At 47.3% G+C, this 15,009-nt stretch overlaps 6 protein-coding genes across 6 annotated transcripts; 3 read left to right on the top strand and 3 right to left on the bottom strand.

The window, feature by feature from the left end:
• Window positions 1-43: 43 nt before the first annotated feature.
• Window positions 44-2,945, bottom strand: I302_100251 (uncharacterized protein; the record flags this gene model as incomplete). Its single annotated transcript, XM_019190270.2, has 8 exons — window positions 44-118; window positions 178-222; window positions 277-411; window positions 483-731; window positions 807-856; window positions 912-1,589; window positions 1,659-1,935; window positions 2,070-2,945. 8 exons carry the CDS (start codon window positions 2,943-2,945, stop codon window positions 44-46), a joined length of 2,385 nt encoding a protein of 794 aa, XP_019047018.2.
• A 1,992-nt stretch (window positions 2,946-4,937) lies between these two features.
• Window positions 4,938-6,882, top strand: I302_100250 (uncharacterized protein; the record flags this gene model as incomplete). Its single annotated transcript, XM_019190269.1, has 6 exons — window positions 4,938-5,034; window positions 5,102-5,248; window positions 5,310-5,343; window positions 5,413-5,524; window positions 5,585-6,368; window positions 6,563-6,882. The coding sequence occupies 6 exons, from the start codon at window positions 4,938-4,940 to the stop codon at window positions 6,880-6,882; spliced, it is 1,494 nt and encodes a 497-aa protein (XP_019047017.1).
• Window positions 6,883-7,465: 583 nt separating this feature from the next.
• On the top strand, window positions 7,466-8,062 carry I302_100249 (uncharacterized protein; the record flags this gene model as incomplete). Its single annotated transcript, XM_019190268.1, has 2 exons — window positions 7,466-7,652; window positions 7,701-8,062. The coding sequence occupies 2 exons, from the start codon at window positions 7,466-7,468 to the stop codon at window positions 8,060-8,062; spliced, it is 549 nt and encodes a 182-aa protein (XP_019047016.1).
• Window positions 8,063-8,391: 329 nt separating this feature from the next.
• I302_100248 (uncharacterized protein) lies at window positions 8,392-9,696 on the top strand (the record flags this gene model as incomplete). The annotated part of the gene is made up of 5 exons (XM_065869048.1): window positions 8,392-8,427; window positions 8,502-8,624; window positions 8,761-9,185; window positions 9,306-9,458; window positions 9,522-9,696. 5 exons carry the CDS (start codon window positions 8,392-8,394, stop codon window positions 9,694-9,696), a joined length of 912 nt encoding a protein of 303 aa, XP_065725120.1.
• Window positions 9,697-10,358: 662 nt separating this feature from the next.
• I302_100247 (uncharacterized protein) lies at window positions 10,359-11,459 on the bottom strand (the record flags this gene model as incomplete). Its single annotated transcript, XM_019190266.1, has 5 exons — window positions 10,359-10,818; window positions 10,940-10,973; window positions 11,053-11,146; window positions 11,213-11,236; window positions 11,301-11,459. 5 exons carry the CDS (start codon window positions 11,457-11,459, stop codon window positions 10,359-10,361), a joined length of 771 nt encoding a protein of 256 aa, XP_019047014.1.
• Window positions 11,460-13,306: 1,847 nt separating this feature from the next.
• I302_100246 (uncharacterized protein) lies at window positions 13,307-14,789 on the bottom strand (the record flags this gene model as incomplete). Its single annotated transcript, XM_019190265.2, has 9 exons — window positions 13,307-13,422; window positions 13,627-13,843; window positions 13,992-14,062; window positions 14,123-14,135; window positions 14,202-14,269; window positions 14,431-14,444; window positions 14,508-14,533; window positions 14,636-14,676; window positions 14,753-14,789. The coding sequence occupies 9 exons, from the start codon at window positions 14,787-14,789 to the stop codon at window positions 13,307-13,309; spliced, it is 603 nt and encodes a 200-aa protein (XP_019047013.2).
• Between the last annotated feature and the right edge of the window lie 220 nt (window positions 14,790-15,009).

The following is a 15,009-nucleotide window of genomic DNA, read 5'->3' as shown; positions in this document are numbered from 1 at the left end:
GATAGAGAGCTAATTGTCAGCTTCGGCCCCAAGTTTGGTGGACTCACTTGGTATCGATATCCACGATGACTGCTTCTGGAGGAGGTACGAGGAGGTATCGACATTCGGTCGGCATACCCTATAGTCATACGGATGCTTGAGTACGCAGTCTTGGGTAATACGATTAGTATAACTCACGATGATATAAGGTCCAGGATCTTCAATAACGAAAGTAGTGTCTCGCTGTGCCCGATATCAGCGATGACAACCCATTACCTCATCGCATCTTCCACTCACAGCATGGATCATAGGCATAATAATCCCGTCCCAGCCTCTCAGCTCGACAATGTATTTGAGCGTACTGACCGCGACATTGAGCATCGCAGGGTGTTTCGAGCAGAAGATGATCCTTCCAGAATTAGAGAGGGCGACCTGAAAAGGTCATACGATATTCTTCAGCTTCACATTGCAAGCCAGATAGAAGGAAGGTTTTGATGACCCACCTCAGCAGCAGTGATAATGTGGTCCAGCTCGACAGCCTGGAACAAAGGCCACAATTGGAAATCCACTTTCATCAGACCCTTATCGAAATCCATCAGACCACCTGGCATGTGTCCTTCAACCACCACCTCATCTTCTGATTTCTCGCCTACAGGCAATTTGAACGGTTCTCCCGGTCTGGGCGGATCGTAGTTTAGTAGTCTGTTGATTTGGGTCATGTGGATTTTGGCATTTTTGGAGAATCGTGCCCACTAAATATGAATATCGGATGAGGTATAAGCTACATCAGGACATGTGACGATTCATGAAGGGTCGATCAAACTCACACTGAGCCGAAGGTAATCTTGTAAGAAATCATAGATCGGGAATCGAGAGACTAGACAAGTCATTTCGTCAGCTATGTCAGACTAACATAGCAGGACACCACCCACCCAAAGTAATCGCATAAGGCATCCAGAAGATATCGCTCGCCTCGTCATAAGCAGCAGCCGCATCCTCGGGAACACTATCGACCGTGGACAACCTATCGCTATTCATCGTATTCCTGATGATCCCTCTTCTCCCAAGTGGTCCCTCTAGGTCGGAATCGCTCATACCCGTTTCAGTCTCGCTCGTCCCCGCGATATCCCCCTCGGATTGGTTCCTTCCCATCATATATTGGAGCGAACCTCTCTTGGTCCCTCCCTTCTTCCCATTCTCGCTGGGAGCAGTCGACCCCTTGCGTTGTGCCTGTGCCAGCGGGTTGATGGAGTTCAAAGATCCTTGACCCAGCTTGGCGCGCTCAGCACGCATCTTGATACTTTTCAATTGGACCGCTCGGTCCCTATCGGCATGGGTCCATACCGTCAATGTCACTCCGTGGAAAGTCAGTTCAGTGGCTGATGCGGAGTTCCGGACATTGGGATTCCCCCTTGCTTGGAGATGTAGTGCGGGGTCTAGATTACCTTGTTCGTCCACCGTAGATAGCATTGAGAATGTGTTGGGTGCGCCGGAGACAGCGCTGTCGAGTCGAGTACGGGCGATAGCAGCGAGGGTGTCGTGTCGAGGGATGGTGAATGTGAAGGCGTGGCAGGTTGTGGGTGGGGATAGAGTTGAGTTGACGACTTCGACTATATACAACATCATCGTCAGCCGATAGCACGAGGTTTTGTTTGAGATGAGAGTGAAAAGTGACTCACCATCACGAGGATGAGCAAACTTGATAGTCTTCGAGACCAGTCTTTGCGGTCCATCAGGTCCAGCATCGGGGACGTACTTTCCCCTGATATCTTTAGACAGACCGTTGGTGAAAGTACTGGATTTGGAGTCTTTTCGAGCTCGAGTGGCCTCATCAGTCTTCTCACCGCTGAACGAGCTTCCCAGCATCTCTGGACGCCAGAACAGACCCATTGAATCTTCGAGGGGCTGGACGCCACGGGAGGAATCGGAGTCGGCGAAGGACCATTGAGCGGTGGACTGTGAAGTGGAGAGATCGATCAGTAAGTTTATTCACTGTTTTCGAGTGAATTGATCCTGGTGCAACGGTTGATAGTCAGGGATAAAAGCGAGGATACGATCGTGGCTCAAAGTCCGTTCCCCGATGTACTCACCTTGCCTAGACCAGATACCAGATACAAAGAAGCCAGCTTAGCATTCGAATCGATCCCCAACATCTTGTCTGCCTTAGTCCTCGATCCCACACTAGTAGCAGATTGATTGAACGTTCTATCGAAGCTACTCAGGATATGAGGCATCGAATCGTTCCTTAGCCCTTTGAGCTCATCTAGCTCTTCCATCCTCTCCAACATCCCCGGTGCATGCGGTACATTACTGGTCTTGGTGGAAGTCTTACTTCCACCTCTTCGGATGTTCGCTCCTCGCATGTTGTTACTTGGTAATTTAGGTTGCAGACCTCCTATGGGTGGGCCTGACGATTCTTGCGATGAGATAGATGGAGCAATGAGTGGTGAAGGGGGTAATGAGAGTTGATCGTTGAATGACGAGGCTCTACTGGGCGTGGGTCTTTCGGACGGAACGGGCGATAATGGTGCGGACAAGAAATCAGAGTTCTTGTGCTCCCTATAAGGTTTTCTAGTAGCGTTGGTAAGTTTTTCGTCCGGGTCAGGCTTGACGTAATCCGCTACGATATCTACGACTTGACGATCCAGAGAGAACTCTGAATCTTGTCGTTTGTGTCGATGAGCCCCCGTATCTCGATCTTGTGTATGTTTTGATTGTTGATTAGTAGGTGAAGTAGTAGCAAAAGTATTGTATATTGAGGAATGTTGTAGACCGTCGTTCCTCGCGAATGGATCTCTTTTGACAGATGAGTGGGAGTTGTCTTCAAGTTTCGATTGCAGGTACGGTGTCTGAGGGAAATGGGTGGGTTTGTGAGGTAGACCGGGGGGTGCATCTTCAGAGGAGGAAGGTGGAAGGAACTTTTTACCTGATGTTCGGCCCAGGGAAGTCAGATTGAGAGCGACCATCTTTGGTAGACCGATTTCTGGGGTGTTACGGTTCCCCTGCTGATTTTATCTCTTGTCGCAGGAGAGGGGAGCAGAGAGAGACAGGAAGTGGGAATTTTGATGTTCTGGTCGTCAGGGAAGGGCAGACGGCGTAGTTACCGTGTCAACCAAGCGGGGGTATATAGTGTGAGAAGGAGAGGGTGTAAGAGGTGTTGAAGGTAAAATGATAGAGTTGACGAGAAGGGGATTGATGGTTATTGATGATTCAAGATCAGTAAAGAGGAAAGAAAATTTTCAGCTTGTTCGGTACAGCTCTTTCTCTTTTTCTTCATTCAAACCCAACCCCTCATCCTTCCGATGTTCGAGGGGGTGAGATCTTTCATATGAGAGCATACTTCTTCATCTGATCAAGCAGATATCCATCAATCACAAACGTTGTATCCCCTTGATGTCCGCTTGGATCGTTGTAATGAACCCTTGAACACTAAATTTTCAGTCAAATGAGGACAGTAAGAACAGGGAAGACCCAATCACATGCATGAGGAGCCATGCACGAGCCGTGTTATTAGTGGACTGGACGAAAAGCCATCATTTCCGTTGACATGCCCCCCGGACCAGTTCAACCTTTGTTCAGCCTAAGAATGCTGGTCTCTCGGTGCCATCGAATGGGTAGCCCAAGACATTCACGAGCGCTGAACGTGGTCAAAAACATCATCTCACATGTTGGCGTGAGTGGGGAAGAGATGTTACGATCCGTTCAGGATGACCGGTGATTCCTGACAAACACACAGAGGGTATTGCGTCGTTTCATCTCCTCACTAAAATAGCGTAGGGTGGAAGTCCTCTTAGTGATCTGAGCGGGACTAAATTGTGTAGATGATGTTGTCAGTGCTGCGTTACGCAATGGATGCTGTGTTGTGCGAGACTGTCTAAGGCATAATTGTCGAGTGAAGTGTTGTAGCAGGTGAAAGCAGAGGAATTCTTGACTGTCCATGTTGTCGATGTAAGCTGAAGCTCGACGTGATTTACCAAAGTTGACTTCGGGTAATCTTCGGGATGAGTACCATGTGGTAGCCACGTTCTGCCTCTTCCTACGGTTCAACCGATTTCTCAGCATGCAGTGTCTCGATGCGGTAAAAAGAAGACCGACGAATCGGTGAACCGGTGGTACCCGCAAAGGGTAACATTTGAATAGCAAGTAAACGAAAGATAAGGATTTTATGAGTTTGTCCAATTGGATCACAACGATAAGCAGTGGCTTGGCGAATCATACGTCCACTGTACGTACTCAACGGCATACTCCAAATACCTGGGTTTCCATACTGGGAAAGAATGGGAACGATGGGAGCTCACTTCAAGTGAGAGAGCCCAGGCAAAAGCAGGGGAGAGGGATGTTTGTGAGTCATGGCTTATGGCTTTACCCGAAAGTTATGATTATTGGAAAAACAAAAAGAAAAAAAGAGTTATAGATAAGGATTTTCTGGGTTGGAGTAAACAACCAATCAAATGATTCTTTGCGTTTCTCTTGGGTTTCATGCATTTCTCGGATCCCACTGCTCCTGCTTGGCTCTCTTGCCTGTCTCACTCACCATCGAGGATCTTTATCTCTGATCTCGATTCGAGTAGAGTGGTACATCAATAATTGATTGGTCCGATTTACCCCGTTCCTATTCCCTATTCCTATTCCCGTTGAACCATCTCACACGAGGTAACACTGCAAATAACACTCCCCCCTTCCTTTCTTATCTATATACACGAACGAACACACCTATCAACCAACCATTTCCATCTTTTTCTCCTTTCTCTTTCTTTTATTTTCTTTCTTGCAACCTAACTTATATATAATTAAGGCTCAGAACTAGAAGCTTCTGAACACCAGTTGTCAACACGACACCGGTTAGCTCATATCATCAACAACGAATACCAACGACAATATCCCTTATCTCGTCAGCTCTATCAATCAACATCGCTTTCATCTTCGCGTCACACACTACCTCATAACACATCGCAAACATGGTCAACGCGACCTACGTGGAGACATCTCAGGATGTCCTTTATTACGCTGACGATGGTACACCATACATCTACAACTTGGGTGATATGGCATGGGGTGAGTCGATATCTCCATCATGCAGTTGATAAGCGAGTTCTAAAGCTGATTATATGCCCACTTTTAGTCCTCGCATCCACGGCCTTAGTGTGGTTGATGATACCAGGTGTCGGATTGTTCTATTCCGGTCTTTTAAGGAGAAAGAACGCTTTATCTATGATCTTCCTATCGGTCGCTGGTATCGCTGTCGGTTCATTCCAATGGTTCTTCTGGGGTGAGTAACGACAACCTTGCCATGTAATGTGCCAAATCACTAAATTTTCTCATGCATACAGGTTACTCTCTGGCTTTCTCTGATACTGGCTCAAAGTGAGTCATCTACCAGATCTGCTATCTCATACGTACCCAATCAGGCACTAACTGTATCTTCCACGCTAGATTCATCGGTGATTTGCGATACTTCTGTCTCAAGGGCGTACTTGCCGACCCATCCGCTGGATCAAGTAGAATCCCAGCATTGCTTTTCTGCGTCTACCAATGCATGTTCTGTGTAAGTCAACCGCATAGACCCACCACACCTCGTACTGACCCTCCTTTATCCTGTACACAGCTTATTACCGGTGTTCTCGCCATTGGTGGTTTCGCCGAACGATCCAAGATCGGACCCGTCATGGTCTTCCTCTTCTGCTGGTTGACCCTCGTCTACTGCCCCATTGCCAACTGGACCTGGAACCCCAACGGATGGTCCTTCATCATGGGTGGTCTGGATTTCGCTGGAGGTACCCCCGTCCACATCTCATCCGGTACCGCCTCCTTGGCTATTGCGATCTACCTCGGTAAACGAAGAGGATACGGTACCGAGCGACTAGCTTACAAGCCCCACAACACCGCTTTCGTCATCCTCGGTACGGTCTTCCTCTGGTTCGGATGGTTCGGTTTCAACGGTGGTTCCGCCCTTTCCGCCAACCTCAGAGCCGTCCAAGCTTGTATCGTCACCAACCTCGCTGCCTCTGTCGGCGGTATCACCTGGATGTTACTCGATTGGAGACTCGAGCGAAAATTCTCGGCCGTCGGTTTCTGCTCAGGTGCCATCTCAGGTTTGGTCGGTATCACCCCTGCTGCTGGTTTCGTCGGTGCTCCCGCTGCCGTCGCTATCGGTTTCGTAGCTGGTGTAGCTTGTAACTTCGCCACCAAACTCAAGTTCCTTCTCAGGGTCGACGAGACTTTGGATGTCTTCGCTTCTCACGGTATCGGTGGTATGGTCGGATGTGTCATGACTGGACTTTTCGCCCAAGCTTCCGTCGCTGGATTCGATGGAATTACAGAGATTCCCGGTGGTTGGTTTGACCATAATTACATTCAGCTTGGCTACCAGATTGCGGATATGGTCTCTGGTGAGTTTTTTCATGCAAATTGACGAAGAAATGGTCGAGAAATGGTGCAGAGAGTCGAAAAAATGGTGAAGAAAGTTTTGTGGCACTTGCCGGAAAAACCTCGGAAAATGGCCAAAAACCCAGCTGGATGCAGTTGCGGTCAAACCACCCTCCCGCCACGGACCACCTCGCTGACTCGCGTTTCTCACTTTCAGGTTTCGCCTACTCCCTCGTCATGACCACGATCATCTGCTGGATCCTGCACTTCATCCCTGGACTCCGACTCCGAGCCAGCGAGGAAGCTGAGATCGTCGGTATCGATGATGCCTACCTTGGTGAATTCGCTTACGACTATGTCGGTACCGACCCGGAATTGAGACTCCACCGAATCGACTCCAAACCCGCACTCACCTCTGGTGATGTCGTCGCCGACGGACCTCACACGCCTGTATCGGGACATGATGGTGAATACTCGCACGAGAAGGTTCCTCACGTTGGGAACGCTGCTGCAGGAGGAGGACGGGTTGATGTGTAGGGGAGGGTTGTGCGATGACAAAATGATCGTACCGCACGATGTGGATGATCAAGCAGTTTTAGTGACGTCTGGGAAAAAGGCTCAAGATCCTTCTTTGTAAAGGTCGTCTCTCTAGTTATTTATTCTCTTTACATTTACATTTATATAATGTTCGTCTTTTCTCAAGTATAATCTTTGATTTTTGTTATAGAGTGATTGAGGTTTCAGGTCTTTGTTTGATTTCCTTTCAAGATGATATCGTAGTCTGAGGAGGAACAGATATGGATGCATATAGTATCGTATGTGGACAAGTGAACAGAGCATGTCATATCCATAAGAATTAATTTTAACTGTCCAAGTGCCACATCCAAAGTGCAGTATCGGAAGGGTGACCCGGTTGTAGCCCCATGGGAGTTTTAAGGGTCATATGACCACTAAGCGACTTGGCAAGGTGAAAAGTGAAAACATTGCGAGGTGGATATGAACAGGAGAAGCTGCATGCATGCATGTATCTTCAACAGTCCTCAACCATAACCATAGCCATAGCTATCTTCATCGTCACCTGAAGCCATATCATCACCAAAGTCAAACATATACAAGCGAGATGACAACGACATCAACGGCACCTCCACCGGCGTTAGAACGACATCCCAGCGAATCGCCCACCGTAGGCTCATCGACATTTTCTACATTCAGAGAAAAGATGAGCAGGGCGTTGAGCCCTAATCGGGATGCCCATTCGGGTTCAGGATTGGCTGGTGCTGGAGGGAGAAGACAGAGTTTCGGTACTGGTTAGTCATTCAACCCTTTACATGTGATGTGTGATGTTTGGTTCATAGGGGTGGGTCCTTATCGTGAAGATTTTATTGGTTGGGATGTCAAGCCAAGGCGTTTATTCATTTATTCATCTACTCGTCATGATCTCACGGGTTCGCCCGAGATCTGGGCTGGAAGAAAGGGAAAGAAGGGAAGGATCGCCTTATCTCTGTTTTTGATGGGTCCCAACTCTCGTTTGTCATTTGTAACTCTTATCTTTGGAAAGGATTGGTGGGAATCGTCGGACCAACCAGAACAAAGAGGGAAAGCCATGTGGCTTTGGGGTGTGATAAGGATTATGACACATTACTTTTTTCGGTTTTGGGAACATGATTTGATGGGTAAGGGGGTGCGACGATGCTCTTGGCAATGCCTCGATGCGTGAGATGCATACAGGTGGGGGAGTACGAAAGAAGGAAGAAAGAAGGGTTGATACGATTGGATGAATTTATCTGTATGAGGAATTGTTTACGTATAACGTCATTTCATTTCCATCTCCATTGGTAGTGCATTAACCCCTATTTCCCACTTTAACCGGCTCTGCACCTGCTTCGTTCCATTGATCATCCTCATCTTTCATCTTTCATTTCTACTCGCTCATTGCCACTCATCTCATCCTCTATTCGCTATCATTGAACATCCATCATACTCAGTGTGTATCGTATAGATCATACTTCCAATACTGATCAGACACCTCAACACACAGCAGCAACCATGTCCATGGCTGACGAAAGACCCGGAAGGGCAATTGTGAGTTGCTCGTCGTCCATACTTTCTCACGTCACCTTGTCATGCCTACTGATAACCCCCATGTCACACCGCAGTACTCGACCGGAAGAGGTGGTGCAGGGAATCTCATGAAGTCGCCCACTAGGGGACAAGACTTCGATGCTCAACCTGGTGTGGAGAGGGGCAGGGAATTATCCCCTCATCCAGTCGATGAGAAGGTAAGTCCATTTTGCATCTAATCATCACTCTTTCCAATCCATGAAGAACGCAAATAGTCCTGTCTTCACATCTGTTATATCCCCTACCATCGTCCTCCCTCATATCCTTACAAAACTAACCCTTCCCAACTCCCAGATCACCCACTCCGGCCGAGGCGGCGCAGGGAACATCCACCGCTCTACCTCTCGCTCCCGCACCCGCGAACAAGAGAAACAAGACGCGCAAGAAGCCCTCCTCCAAGAGAAGATGATCGCCGAGCGAAGGGGTCGACAAGCCGTCGAAGGTGGTTTCTCGACTGGACGAGGCGGAGCAGGAAATATTGAACGATCCAAATCTAGATCGCGATCTGCAGTCAGAGGAGGAGCGAGCATCGCGGGTAAAGATGATTCTTCCAGCTTGGCACCCACGGTCAGTCACAGGGTCCATGGGACGGGGAGAGGAGGGTTCGGTAATATTTTGGAAGAGGGGAAGAACTCTTTGGACCTTGAGAAAGAAGATGCGAGGAGGAAGTACGAGGAGGAGGTTATTGCTAGACATCAGGCTGGGGAGGCTAATCAACCGTGAGTGTTGATGTCAATCCCTTCTCACCTTGATCTCTTTCTTGAACCAAATGCAAGACATTTGTTCTGGTTTCCATATGCACATGGTAGTGGGCTGATCCCATTTGGTGTGGTTCACAGCTACACAAGCGGTAAAGGCGGAGCGGGCAATCTCCACACTCACGACCCCACCCATGCGGATCCAGACTTGGCGAACCTGTCCCTGGAAGAGAGAGAAGCTCATGCGAGGGTACACGCTCACGATAAGCAACACTACGTCAATACCGGTAGAGGGTGAGTAGGGGTTGGCTTGGATCTCACAAGTTCCTTTTCACTAACTTGACGGGATGTGAACAGCGGCGCAGGTAACATGATCCCACCTCACAAGGAGCACTCCCCCGCACCTGACGGGGATAGGGGTAGAGGCAGAAGTTCAGATGGGCATAAGGGCGGGGTGATAGGGAATGTGCTTCGAAGTATCAGTAGAGCTACTGGTAGAGAGAAGAGCGTGGATGGTAGGAGGAATGACTAGGTCTGGATGTTCTCATTGGATTGAATTGGGTTTATAGATAAAATATACAGAATAGTTAATTGGGGTTATCTGGTCTGGTTCCAAGATAATGATGAAGATGGGGTGTTTTGGTGGTTCGATATATAAGGTCTTTTTAATTTGATTATTCTGATATTGTTTAGGTTTACTACAAGTTATGTATATCTGTGATTCATGTTCATGTTCATGATCCAGATTTCCATGGGTCATAGAGTAATACCATTAAGGATTATATCGTCCTCGTATTACTTGATCCTGTATTGTCTTGATTTCTTTCAATTTCAAAATCGAGTACATGCTGAACACATATGCCCAAAATATGAACTGATGTATGTGCGGATCTAAGAGAGAAGCGTAACAAGTAGGTATCAAAGGTGAAAGTAAAAGGTATAAACCACATGAATATGATGACTATGCACAGTCACAGTACTACTCCGACGACAGTAAACCAAGATCATAGATATCGTGGTAGTAGTACAATACACCCCTCCCCTCCACTAGACCATCGATCGTATCTGAATCCCATCTATCACCTATCAATCTACCCTCGTACTGACCTACATATATATCTCATCTACCATCGTCATCCAACTACCATCTCACCATCCTATCCCATCCCTTTTACCCAAGTATATCCACCAGAACTACAACACAACACACTTCTGCTTCTTCTTCCTCCCTCCCCCCATCCCTCCACCTCCATAGTTATCCTGCACCCCAGCTGGTCCACCACGCTTATTAATCTTAATCTGCCTCACCAAGCTCTTAAATGCATTCTCCACGTTGGAATTAGTCTTCGCCGATGCCTCGTAGAAATCGCATCCCAGCGATCTCGCCAAATTACTCCCCTCGTCGGTAGATACCTCTCTTGAGTGATATTGGTCCTTCTTGTTTCCAACTATCACTATCGGTATTCTCTTGCCTCCCGCGGGGGATTGGGGATACTGCGACGAGCCGTAGGGGTGGGATTGGGGGTAATGGTGCGAATAGGGGGAGGCGTGGTTCTCGTCCTTCACTCTTAGAACACGCTCGACGATACGTTCGATGCGCTCGAACGTTGCGCGGGAGGTTATGGAGTAGACTATTAGGAAGCCTTCGCCGTCGCTGGGATTGGGGGAATATCAGCAAGATTCACGAGGACTCGTAGGTGCCCAGACGAGTCTAGATGCGCGGGGCCTGTACGTTGAGGGGAGCTGTGAAAGGGTTGATGATAATGTCAACTCACCGAATCCACTGATCTCGCAATGCTGTGTATTCCTCTATGATCGACCAACGTCCGCGAAATCAGCTATGCACTTTGCACTCCGATGGACAACGTCTGAAAGAAGCACAACCCACCCTGTCCGGCTGTATCCAGCACTTCCAGCAAACACGGCTGATCATCCACCACCCATTGTTTCCTATAACAATCTTCTATCGTCGGGTCGTATGTCTACGTATGATTGAGTGTCAGCGAGTGATCATCTGAGTTATTTCGTGTGACCGGTTTCGGACTCACCTCTACAAACGAAGACATCGTGAACTGTCATATCAAAGCCGATAGGTGTAAGCGAGTCCACGCTTAGTCCAGAAAAAATCAGACTCACCTGCACAGTCAGAGCTGTCTTGCCTACACCTCCATCTCCTAACACCGTTATCTTGAACAACATACGAGGTGCCGGTCCCTGCGTCGAGGCGAGTGCGTTAGTCAAGGAGTTTGAAATTGACGAAAGACGGAAGACGGAAGACGGGTTGGTACTCACCATGTTGTTCTATGTTCGATTTATGTTGAAGCTGAATATATGTTATTGTTGACCCTTCCAGCTCTACTATGACCTGCTGGGTATTTGTCGATTGGGCTCGAGGAAGTTATTTGACTCGTAGGATCGAGATATTAGATAAGGATAGAAAAGGATGTCTGCAATGTTGTTAATGGTATTGAAGATTGATCAATTTTGTTCGTATCGTGGTATGCTAGAGCAGAAGACCAAGTGTCCAATACGATAGTAGTCCAAGCCTTTCTCTGCTCCAAGTGTACCTCTCAGATGTTGTGTCGAGTCTTTCCTCTCCTACTGGATCGAGAAGAGTACCACTGAACGTCGCGTGAATGGGAATGTACTACCAGAGGTGTAAGGTAAACGATATCTTGATCAAGTTGTCCAAGTAATTATCCAATTGTCCGTCTGAGAGCAGGATGTGACTTTTCTTCTCTTTTTGCAGGAATCGATTGATGATCACTCGCGTCGTGCCGTACTGGTATCGTTATTTGTTATGATCGTATTCGCTAATGTCTATGTCTCGGGTGGTCTAAAATCGTTTAATGCTGCGTCTTTCAAGGATATTCGAGGACAAGTATGGGTCGATCGGTACGGTACGTTGGTAGACGTAAGGGATATGAATGAGAGTGACGTGATTTAATGAGCTATTCCAGCTATTGAGGTTATTGATCCCGGATTTCCGGCTCTGGTTCAGGTCGATGCGATGCTGTAATGTGCTCTATAACACCTTTTTGGTCTGGCCAGTGATATTGTTATATTGGGTTGATATAGGTTGATTGAGATGAATCAATCGAAAATGAAAATGATAGTATGGACGGTAGTATGATCTGTGTTGTGTTGTACTTTGACTTCATTTCACAGAGTGACAGAGTGGTCTGTGCGACGGTTCAAAAGCAAAAAAAAAGTGGTTTTGGTGCCTGGGTCGAGTAGTGAGTGATAGTGACAGTGACAGTGCTCCTTTTCGTCGCTATGCTATTGTGAGATGAGTACGCTCTCTTATCTTGAGCTTTCTTTCGAATATCAATAGGTGGGAAGCAGTTACTGCGGCATGCAGCATCGGCTCCCAAGCAGGAGTCTGGAGGTAGATCCAGCCGTCCAAAAGAGATAGAGGTGCGCAATCTTCGTTTTCACCCGTCACTCTCCAAGTTTACTTGCAGGCGCTTGGACCTCTCGACGAAAGCTCGACATCTTCTCCTTTCGGACGTGGTTTCTCTGGACCGAATAGCATCCAGTCCTAGTGACAAGTGAGTAGCAGATCAAGGCAGGTTGATCGTCTGGTCCAACTATACTATACTTTTTAGAACTCCTCCTGCCCTCCTTGACGATCCCCGTACCATGAAACTTTAACAGGTTCAATATCTCGCAAATCGCAAAGTGAGTTGGTACCAACATGGACACTTCGGAGACAGGGATGAACGGACCATCCACTAAGATAGCACCTACCGCCTACCGACCGCTATGCACTAAATTAGCGGTCTTTCTTTCCTTTTTCAAGACCATGAGATCCGGCTAAGACATAACGACCCATATGTGTCGTTGGGTGGCTTCAATGGGGTGATCATGTCCTATCATATCCAGTCCACTTGTGCTGAAATCATTGACATTGCGGTTCCACTCAGCCGTTCAAGAAGTGAACAGTGGAAGTGAACACAAGCAGTGAGACATATACAATAATCATCAACCCCTCATCTCGAGATAGGGGGAAGGTATACGATATCAATCGAAATTAGATTATGTGTGAATATATATATATAGTATAAAGTAGTAATACAGAGAGCTCGCGAATGACCACTCGATCAGATGAGTTGAAACGATCACAGGAGGACGAAAGACATCTAACAAGTACAAGCTGAAGGGGTTGCGTTCTCCTCTTGATCACCTGCTACTTTCACTCCTCTTGGTCCGGATTGGGAGGATCGTTGTGGAGGTGGTGCGAGGGGTAATTTCTTGGCTATGAGAATATCCAGAGTTTGTCAGTGATGATCTTCAAAGTCATTCTCCTTCCTGAGACGATCATAATGGTGATTGTTCCTCTCTTCTTGGAATATCCCATATGTACAATCCGTCGATGCCAACTCGGTTCAAATAAAACTGCTGCTCCGTCCGACCTCCCACGCACACAAACCTAGAGCGTGAAGTGAAGAAAACAACTCACCAATCTCCATGAACAGCTCCTCCACTCCATCACCAGATTTCGCACTAGCCTCTGCAAACAACAATCCCTCCTCCTGAGCGAACCTCTCGCCCATCTCTCTCGGTGTCTTCCTTTGCGATTCCATATCCAGCTTGTTCCCCACTAGCATGATGACTATCGATGGGTCTGCCTGTCTTTGGAGTTCACGTACCCATGATTTGGCTTTTTCGAATGATGCCTGATTGTGAACAGAGAATTAGCATGAGACGGGGAGGATGACCTACAGTAAAGAGTAGAAAATACCTCTGGGGCCTGGTAAGATATGATAATGTTCATTGTCAGCTATTTTGGGGATAATGCGGCCTGACGGTTGATCACGAGCTCACCTGTGTTATGTCGTATACTATCACGGCGGCATTGGAATTTCTGAAATATATGGGGGCAAGAGATTTATATCCTATATACCCAAATATCAGTCTTCGTCTCACATGAGACATGTATAATATGAGTAACATACGTTCCTGTCCGGCCTTAATGAAAGAGAAGACACGACGTCAGCTTGGACGAAGTATCATCTGGATGTGAACGGGACTCACCGTATCCCATATCTCGAATTTGATAGAGGTGTTGTCATCTAGCGATACAGTCTGAGTGAGGAATGCGGCTAGTATATCCGACAAGCAGCCATCAGTACTTTTGAGGCCAGATTGAGATGTATCATATCTATAGAAACGGTAACATACCACCTAAAGGATCATCCAAGGGACAAAGGGTCGATCAGCATTACTTTACAGAGGTTTATCGTATGACCAGAGCAGCACATACCAATCGTTGATTCTCTATCAAGCTCGGCATCAGCTCATGATTCCTTGACAGGGGTTCAGGAGAGATATCGAGCTCACCTAAAATCCGAAAATTCATTTCTGACCTGTTGGTATTCCGTTCCAACCAGTCAGCAAGCCAGCTCTCTCTTCGCCTTTCTTTCGCTGCGCGGATATTCGAGTGACAACGAAGAGGTATGTGGACGTACGAATCTCAAGACCAAGGATGATTTTCCTACTGCCGACTCGCCTAGATGAATGACATATAGTGATCAGTAAATGTGATGCTTGATAGAATAGAGCGTAGGAGTGGGTTGGCGACATACCTAAGAGAACCAATTTGAATGAGGTCGTCCTTGACATTGTATCTGATCTGCTGTTCGGTCTGTGGCTCTCTTTACGGATGAGCTAATAAGTGGATTCCAGGTGTTCTTGTCTGAATATCTGTAGGACTGAATGAAAGATCTCTGATTAAAAGTAAGATTGTTGTTGGTGATTGACAAAGAAGGGGTATAAATGTATAAATGCTTGGATCCCATAAGATAGTGAACAACAACAACAACAGAGTGACACTGGTCCTAGT

The sequence above is a fragment of the Kwoniella bestiolae genome, chromosome 1, assembly GCF_000512585.2.
Source record: "Kwoniella bestiolae CBS 10118 chromosome 1, complete sequence".
NCBI lineage: Eukaryota > Fungi > Basidiomycota > Tremellomycetes > Tremellales > Cryptococcaceae > Kwoniella > Kwoniella bestiolae.
Note: the sequence above shows the minus strand (reverse complement) of the source record. Positions and strands in the feature narration are given on the sequence as shown.